This window comes from Malus sylvestris, chromosome 14, assembly GCF_916048215.2.
Source record: "Malus sylvestris chromosome 14, drMalSylv7.2, whole genome shotgun sequence".
Lineage (NCBI taxonomy): Eukaryota > Viridiplantae > Streptophyta > Magnoliopsida > Rosales > Rosaceae > Malus > Malus sylvestris.
The window spans coordinates 20,764,478-20,772,645 of NC_062273.1; the positions used below are offsets into that span (position 1 = coordinate 20,764,478).

The 8,168-nt window shown below is 43.7% G+C and overlaps 1 protein-coding gene and 1 long non-coding RNA gene across 6 annotated transcripts; both read right to left on the bottom strand.

Annotated features, from left to right (window-relative positions):
- Nucleotides 1–269: 269 nt before the first annotated feature.
- On the bottom strand, nucleotides 270–3,682 carry LOC126599316 (glucan endo-1,3-beta-glucosidase 11-like). 5 transcript variants are annotated; one of them, XR_007615066.1, is made up of 4 exons: nucleotides 3,351–3,675; nucleotides 2,085–3,229; nucleotides 1,516–1,697; nucleotides 270–582 (listed from the first exon to the last, which is right to left on the bottom strand). XR_007615066.1 is itself a non-coding variant. In XM_050265672.1 (3 exons), exons 1-3 carry the CDS (start codon nucleotides 3,412–3,414, stop codon nucleotides 1,623–1,625), a joined length of 1,284 nt encoding a protein of 427 aa, XP_050121629.1. In that variant the 5' UTR covers nucleotides 3,415–3,675; the 3' UTR covers nucleotides 1,324–1,622. The 5 variants fall into 5 exon arrangements, 2 of the variants coding, with proteins under 2 accessions (XP_050121629.1, XP_050121627.1); XR_007615067.1 differs by lacking the exon at nucleotides 270–582 and adding an exon at nucleotides 811–982 and having other exon boundaries at nucleotides 1,516–1,694; nucleotides 3,351–3,678; XR_007615065.1 differs by lacking the exon at nucleotides 270–582 and adding an exon at nucleotides 811–982 and having other exon boundaries at nucleotides 3,351–3,674.
- Nucleotides 3,683–5,528: 1,846 nt separating this feature from the next.
- On the bottom strand, nucleotides 5,529–5,901 carry LOC126599319 (uncharacterized). Its single transcript, XR_007615071.1, has 2 exons — nucleotides 5,823–5,901; nucleotides 5,529–5,774 (listed from the first exon to the last, which is right to left on the bottom strand). It is a non-coding gene; the product is annotated as an uncharacterized LOC126599319 (long non-coding RNA).
- Between the last annotated feature and the right edge of the window lie 2,267 nt (nucleotides 5,902–8,168).

Genomic DNA, 8,168 nt, shown 5'->3' on the forward strand with positions numbered 1-8,168 from the left:
TTTACAGTTTTCAAAAAAATTAAAAACTAAAATATAAAAACGAGATAATCTAAAGTTTTCACCTATGTTGCAATTGCCTCTGGCTTACAAATTTTTCCTTTTATTCTGTTAACTTTATTTAGCTGGAGGTATCTTTTCTTGTGGTTATTTTATCTCAAAGTATCCAAGTGGATTGTTTTTGTTTTTTCAATAAAAAAATTACTTAAAGTGAGAAACCTCACGAACAACCGCTGCCAGTCTACCTATACAATCAAACATAAGAGCAGGTATAGCCCTCGAAGGAAGGGTACAATTCTAAATATGCATATTAGAAAGGGATCAACCTACATTAGTCACAACATCAGTAACAAAATTTACTTATCGATAAATATGCTTTCAAGTTACGCAATAAAAGAAGGATGCCAACTAATGAATGTCCGCAATCGTGTCTCGAATTCTCCAAAGGTCCAAAGGACACCACACCTTCCTTCCACATTATCTGTAACTAGCTTAGAGTCTCCCTCCACTGAAATTTTGGAAAAACTCCTCTACTTTGCAAGCTTAAGAGCATCTAAAAGCACTTCAGCCACCATTAAAAGGACCCTAGAAGCCGGAAGAGACTTAAGTTACCATTGGGAAGAAAACTAGCAAAATTGTCCTTATAAATTGTGTTTTTGTCCATCCCTTTTCCATTTAATATCCAAATGGATTATGAACCGTCAGATCATATGGTTTATTTTTTTCTTTTCTTATATTTTTTTTACTGCAAGAATATAGAATAGATGAGGTAAAATACAGTCCACACAGTAAAAAAAATAAAAAAACTCCACGTACATCAGAAAGGTAATATGATTTACTGCAACAAATACAAAAGTGGGGTCCCCTCCCCTCTAGCCTCTGCCTTCTAAAACGATCCTTAGCAACATGATTAAACCCTAATCACCATCCCTCCCTAATCCACTAGAATTCTTAAGACACTGAATGTATATAAATAATAATTGTCCTGCAAAAGCCGAAAAGAGAGAAAAGTTAGGAAAAGACTTATTAAATAAGGTTTGGTACCAATTGAGTGCCACTTTGCCAACTAAAAAGATTAAAAGCCACCCACCACCATCATCACCGCATCATCACCTTCACTAAGTGAGCCCCACACTACCTCAAATAATCAAGACCTATTTGATGACCAGCAAGAAAATCTCACCTAATTGCATTCAAGGGTGTAGGGATCATTGGGAATTTTGCGTTACAAACGAATTTTATGAGCTACGCTAGCATCAATCGCTCGTCAACAAGTGCCAATTCTTGATCGTTAGTGTGCACGTAGAGTTTACAATGCATTAAGAGTTCGGAATCACTAATTTGTGTTGCAATCAAATTTGAAGTAGTACATTATAGTTAATCACTCATCATAAGTTGAACGATTTCTAACTGCGGATGCATATGAGGCTCACAATACAAGCCGTGGATGTAAGTGGTAATTACCAATGATGATGACAGTGGAGTAGAGTCATTAGCAAAAGGGTGAGTTAGTTTTACCTTTTTCCTAATTCCCAAGTAACCTCTTCTATTTTCTTTTCTTTTTTCTCTTTTCCACCGTCCATTTGAGCAACTTTAGATATTTTGCTCTCAGCTTTTGTCCAACCTCAAAGGACGTGTTTCATCACCAACGAGACCACTAGCCACGTCATCGGAATCCCACCAATTACATCCCATCTCTTCTGAAAACCAAAAATCCGAAATATTAAAAAAAAAAAAACTAATGAAAAAAGCTTTGAGTATTAACAATAAAGACAGGTAATGTGAATAATACTTTTTAGTGCAAAAATATAATTTTTCATTAGATTGAACAGTATCAAGAGCTTTTCATTAAAGTTCCCTATTAAAAAACATAACTCCGTTTTTATAACATGCCGGACGACGTCGTATTCACCGCCACGTCGCTATTAAATTGGCCTCAATCAAATTCAACGAGACCACCGTCTCCGGTAATTATAAAATCACTCCTACATCTTATCAACGAATGAACGACCACTAACGAATCGACACCTGTCCAGTTTACAACTATGACATTCTTCACAGTAAAAGGTGAAGTTGAAGGAACTTACCATGGCCGGGGCGGAGGAAATGGACAAGTATGGCGTGCCGGAAGAATCTGACGGTGACCCACCGTTACTAATCGGATTCACCTGTCCCTGGCCCGAACTCGAACCCGAACCCGAACTGGAACTGGAACTGGAGTTACCAAGGGATATGTTGCCCGCCGCGAGCTCGATTGGGTACGCGGGCGACCCGTCAGGTTTAAAAAGCCCGAAGTTCCTCTCTGAACTCGGGCCGGGTTTCATGTTCTCGTTGAATAGAGCGAAGACGTAGATGTTGAGATCCGACCCGGGCCTGAGCGGAGTTCCCTTCTTCTGGCAAATGAGCTTGATCAGATTCCCGTTGTACTTCTTCGCGTTCTCCGGCGTCGCTCCGGCCTCGTCCTCATCTCCCTTCGACGGCCACCCGGTCTCGGAGATGTGGACCGGGAGCTTCTTGAAACCGAGGGAGCCCAGGGCGGAGTACACGGCGTCGATCTGGGCGAAGAGCATGTTGTCGTAGCGGAGATTGGTGGCGGGATCAACGGAGCCGGAGTTCGGCTGGAAGAGGACATAGTCGAGCTGCACCTGCTTAGGGTTCGACTTGTAGGCGAAGTAAGGGTAGGCGTTGATCAGGAACGGCGATCCGGTTTTGGCGTGGAAATTGAGGATCGGAGTGATGCAGCTAGTCAGATCTCGGCGGAAAGCGCCGGCGGAGGGCGGAAACGAGGTCTCCAGAATGGAGAGGGAGTGGGCGGTGGTGACGGCGACTTGCTTGTCGAGGCCTAGACCAACGAGGGCGGTGTGGACGCTCTGCATTGCCGGAAGGAGGTTGTTGTTCAACGACGTGTCGTTGAGGGTGAGGACCTCGTTGCCGACGAAGATGCTTGTGATGTTGGTGGCGGGGAGGTGGGCCTGGACGTTGGACTTTACCCAGGATTGGGCCTGGGCCGGGTCCTGGACCTTGGAGAGGTAGCCGTTGGGGAGGCCCACTATGAACTCGACGCCGGTGTTGGCGAAGGCTTTGAGGACCTTGGGATCGGCGTCGTAAAGCTTGATCTTGGAGATGCCGATGGACTTCACCAGCGGAACGACGTCGTCCGGTAACGGTAAATTGTTGGCGATTTGGCCGTAGTTTATTCCCATTGAATTTACCGTTTCTGGAAAGATGAACCCTTTAAAAAAAAAAAAACAAAAACAGAGATAAAATGTTGTAAATTAGCTGACCAGAATTCAAAATTTTTAAAAAAGATTGGAACTTTGGAAGTAAATGGGAAAATTGGGAGCTGGGTTTACCTGAAATGATGAGAACTGACAGGAAAATTGCAGAGGGGTAGGGGAAGCTGGTGGTGGCCGCCATTTTTGGAGTACACTGCACAGCTTGGAGACTGAAAAGGGAAGAATGTAGCAGCTGCAGCAGCTCCAAATTGGGCAACAATGAGTAGAGAGAGAGAGAGAGAGAGAGAGAGAGAGAGAGAGAGAGAGAGGGAGGGAGAGGGGCAGCAGTGAGGGGAGAGAGAGAGGAGTGATATATAGAGCTGTGAGCTTTCACTCTCAGACACTCACTCTCGGAAATTCAGAAAAGAGCTGGGTACTGAATGGGCACAATGTCCAATGTAGACACGCAACTGTGAAGTTGAGAGAGAGAGAGAGAGAGAGAGAGAGAGAGAGATTAGGTTTCAGTTGGTAGAGGGTTAGATATTTAGACCATCTCTAACTGAACAAGGTTAGGCCATCTTCAACCGAGGGCTGGCCAGAAGGTTCGTTATAGCCCTCTGACTATCCAAGATATTGATATTTTAATGAACAGTACATAGCTATATTTGCATCCGTCTCCAACCGAGGGTCAAATGGCCATAGAGCTCGTTTTAGCCCTGTCACAAAAAACTATCTCCAATCGAGGGTCGAAGGGTCATAGGGCCAAACATAATTTATTATTTAAAAACTACCACTTAAATTCAAATTGATGTCAGCATGACGTCAACTAGCTGTTGGTAGCTGACATCATGCTGACGTCAGCTAGCCATTGGATTTGAATTTTTTTTTTTGCTATAAATAGGGTGGATATTGGGCTATAATTCACACAACTTTGATTTCAATTTATTTCAATTCAAGTTTGCAATGAATTCCAACTTTTGATCCTCTTCGGATTCCAACTGGGGGTCCTCATCCAATTCCAAATTGGAAGAAAAATGAGCGCAAATGAAACGAGAAGATGAAGAGTCTAATGAAGAAGTTCAAGTAAGGCGCAACAAACAAAACAGAGCAGCAGCCATTGCTGCGACCATGGTGTGTCAACCAGCTAAGGAACAACCTCAATGGGGTGGCTCCGTTGCTGGTCGCTTTTACATACCACGAAACAGAGCGATGACATATGCCAATCTGATGAACAACTACTTCAACCCGAACTCGGTGAACACATAAGATAATTTTAGACGGGTCATTAGACTGCATGCATTGGGATTGGAAGAACTGTCCCATTGGATGACAATGAGGCTTTAGTGGAAGGTCAAGAAAACCAATTGTTGTGCTAGAGGCGGTTACCTCATATGACACATGGATCTGACATGCTTTCTTTGGAGTCCCTGGATCCCCCAATGACATTACAGTTCTTGGGCATTCACCCCTCTTCAATCGCCTGATGGAAGGTAAAGCACCTCAAATTGACTACTACATCAACGACCATTAATACAATATGGGGTATTACTTGGCAGATGACATCTACCCAAAGTGGGCGACACATGTCCAAGCAATTCCAAACCCTAGGAATGACGCGGAAAAGTTGTTTACCTTACACCAAGAGGCATACCGGAAAGATGTTGAGAGAGCTTTCAGTATTCTACAAGCACGGTGGAAAATCATTAGCGAACTGGCAAGAAGGTGGAGTCGAGAAAATTTGGACTCCATCATGATGTCTGGCATCATATTACACAATATGATAGTGGAGGATAAGCGAGATGGGTATATTGATGGAGAGTTCGATGACGACCAAGAAGATCCAAATAGATCAAGAAGGGCTCGTGCAAAAATATATGATGGGCCTAATTTGCCTTTCAATCCAAGAACTGGTAGTATCTCTATAAATGAGTACATGAGGTGCTATAGAATGATACGTTCTCGTGCCACAAACAAGTACCTATAACAGGATCTTGTTACACATCTTTGGGTCAAAAGAAGCATGGAGTAGGCATTTAAGTTTTATTTTGTTAAATGTTTTTAAAAATGTTGTTTAGGCGTTTAAGTTTTATTTTGTTAAATGTTTTTAAAAATGTTGTTTAAGTTTCATGTTTTTTATGTTATATAATTTTTATGTTGGTTAATGTTATTTAATGTTGTTTCATATTGTTTAATGTTGTTTCATGTTACTTAATTTAATTTAATGTTGCATAATGACTTAGGAAGTTATAGGAAAAAATGGAATTTATAAAAAATATGAAACAAATTTTGTAAAATAGAAGTTTGTAGACATTGAAATTTCGTTGAAATAAATGTTAGCCATCACATTAAAATTACATTTGTAAACATTGAAATTTTAGTGAAATAAATGTTGACCATTGCATTAAAACTACAACCTTCACCCAAATTCACCTACAACATACACCCAAATTCACCTACAACAATCCTACCCAAATTCACCTACAACAATCCATCCAAATTCACCTACAACCTCCATCCAAATTCACCTACCCAAATTCACCTACAACATACACCCAAATTCACCTACAACAATCCACCCAAGTTTCACCTACAACACCCACCAAAATTCACCTACAACATCCACCAAAACAAATGGATGGTGGTGATTCATTCCCAAAGCCTATAAATAGGCTCCTCCATCAAAGAATCAGGGGAGGATTTTTTACATACACTTTCTCTACTCCCAAATTGGAAGAGAAGTCACACCACACCAAAGCCTTGAAGCCTCGAAACTTAGAAGCTCTCAAGCGAATCCCGAAGGATCAAGAAAGCCCTCTTCGTTCTTCGTGAAATCCTCCTTCAAGATCAAGCCCCAACGCCCCTTGAAGAACTTCCACCCATTCAAGATCAAGCCCCGACGGCCCTTGAAGAAGGTGTTCATCGTTCATCATCTGTTCGTCCAAGATCAAGCCTCGACGGCCCCTGGATCAACAACACTACATCTACACGTTTCAAAGATAGAATCAGATGCCAAATTCGTAGAAGAGATTGTAACCCCTAAATCATTAATACAAATATTATTTTGTACACGTGTTCTTGTCTCATTCATTGCAGGAATTCCGTGTTTACAAATTTGGCACGCCCGGTGGGACTAGTCTCTACCTCTCATCTCTATCTTTGAATCCGCAACAAGCACAAATGGCGTCAAGGAAGGCCCAAGTTGTTCTCGCTGCCAATGCAAGAAACAAGAGCGTCATCACGGCAGGGGGCATCACTTCAGGCATCATAACTCGAAGCAAGGCAAAAGCTCTTTCCGCCGCCTCTTTCGCCCCTTCGTCAACTCCGCCGAAGGCACAAGAGCACCCGAGGTTTGAACCGGTGATCACCCTGGCCTCGCTCAGGGCGCCAAGAGAGGAAAGCCAGAGGAAGTACTCTGAATCCTTACTTTCCGATGCCGACTCAAGCAGCGGCATAGCTATGCAAGTCATGGTTACTGGAACTTCAATTGAGGAGCAGCTGGCTCAGATGAATGAAGCAATCGCAAAGCTCACAAGGACTGTGGAGGAAAAAGACCTGCAAATCGCAGCACTCGTTAACCAGCTAGATGCAAAGCCCGATGAGAAAGTCAGGCAAGGGGATAATCCAGTAAAGAAGGAAAACGACGAGGATGAGGAACCTCCATTGGAGAACGTCGAAGAGACGCTGAAGCCAGACCAAGCGGCGACACTCATGGGGTCTCTCTCTATCCAGCAGCTGCAGGAGATGATCGCCAACACCATCAAGACGCAGTATGAAGGAAGCTCACATGATTCTGTACTATACTCAAAGCCCTACTCCAAAAAGATTGACGCTTTGAAGATGCCGAGGGGTTATCAACCACCAAAGTTTATGCAGTTCGATGGAAAGGGGAACCCGAAGCAACATATCGCCCACTTCATTGAAACCTGTAGCAATGCTGGAACAGAGGGAGACTACCTCGTCAAGCAGTTTGTGCGCTCGCTGAAAAGCAACGCCTTTGACTGGTACACCGACCTCGAGCCTGAGTCTATCAACAGTTGGGATCAGCTGGAAAAGGAATTCCTCAACCGCTTCTACAGCACGCGCCGCACCGTAAGCATGCTGGAGCTGACCAGTACGAAACAGTGGAAGGAGGAACCCGTTGTCGACTACATAAATAGATGGCGTTCATTAAGTCTGGATTGCAAAGATCGGCTCTCTGAAACCTCTGCCATTGAGATGTGTGTTCAAGGCATGCACTGGGGGTTACATTACATTCTCCAAGGCATAAAACCAAGAACGTTTGAGGAGCTGGCAACGCGTTCCCACGACATGGAGCTGAGTATCGCCAATCACGGAAAGAATGAGCCGATCACCCACTTCAAGAAGGATAAGGTGTTCGCCCCGAGTGTGGACAAGGCCGGAAAAAAGCCTGCCAAGGAAACTTTTACTGTCAACACTACCCCCATCAAAACCCCATCCATGCCTATTAAAACCCCATCCGCGCCTGTCAAGATTTCCTCCAAGACTAAGGCAAAGGAGACAAAGAGAAGTGAGCCTCCTCGCACCCAAGACAAGTATAAAAACACCTTGAGAGAGTTGGAGCAAAAGACGTACCCTTTTCCTGACTCAGACGTGGATGCAATGTTAGATGACTTGCTGGAAAAGAAGGTAATTGAGTTACCAGAGTGCAAGCGCCCTGAAGAAATGAATCGAACGAACGATCCTAGATACTGCAAATACCATCGTATCGTAAGCCATCATGTGGGCAAATGCTTCGTCCTTAAAGAACTCATCATGAAGCTAGCGCAACAAGGGAGAATCGAACTAGACCTTGAGGACACAGCCGCAACACATACTACTACAGTGGCGTTCGGATCTTTCGATCCTGTGCCTCTCCAAACAACACCCGACCATTCCTATCAATGTGCAAGCTACACGGCGCCTTCTACACAACCATCGCCGGGGGCAAACGAACAA

Bases quoted from the DNA above. Each gene is read 5' to 3' on its own strand.
- LOC126599316 (XM_050265670.1), bottom strand. From the start codon at position 3,414: ATGGCGGCCACCACCAGCTTCCCCTACCCCTCTGCAATTTTCCTGTCA. The intron at 3,230-3,350 runs GTAAACCCAGCT...TTTTTTTTAAAG, and splicing joins GTCAGTTCTCATCATTTCAG to GGTTCATCTTTCCAGAAACG.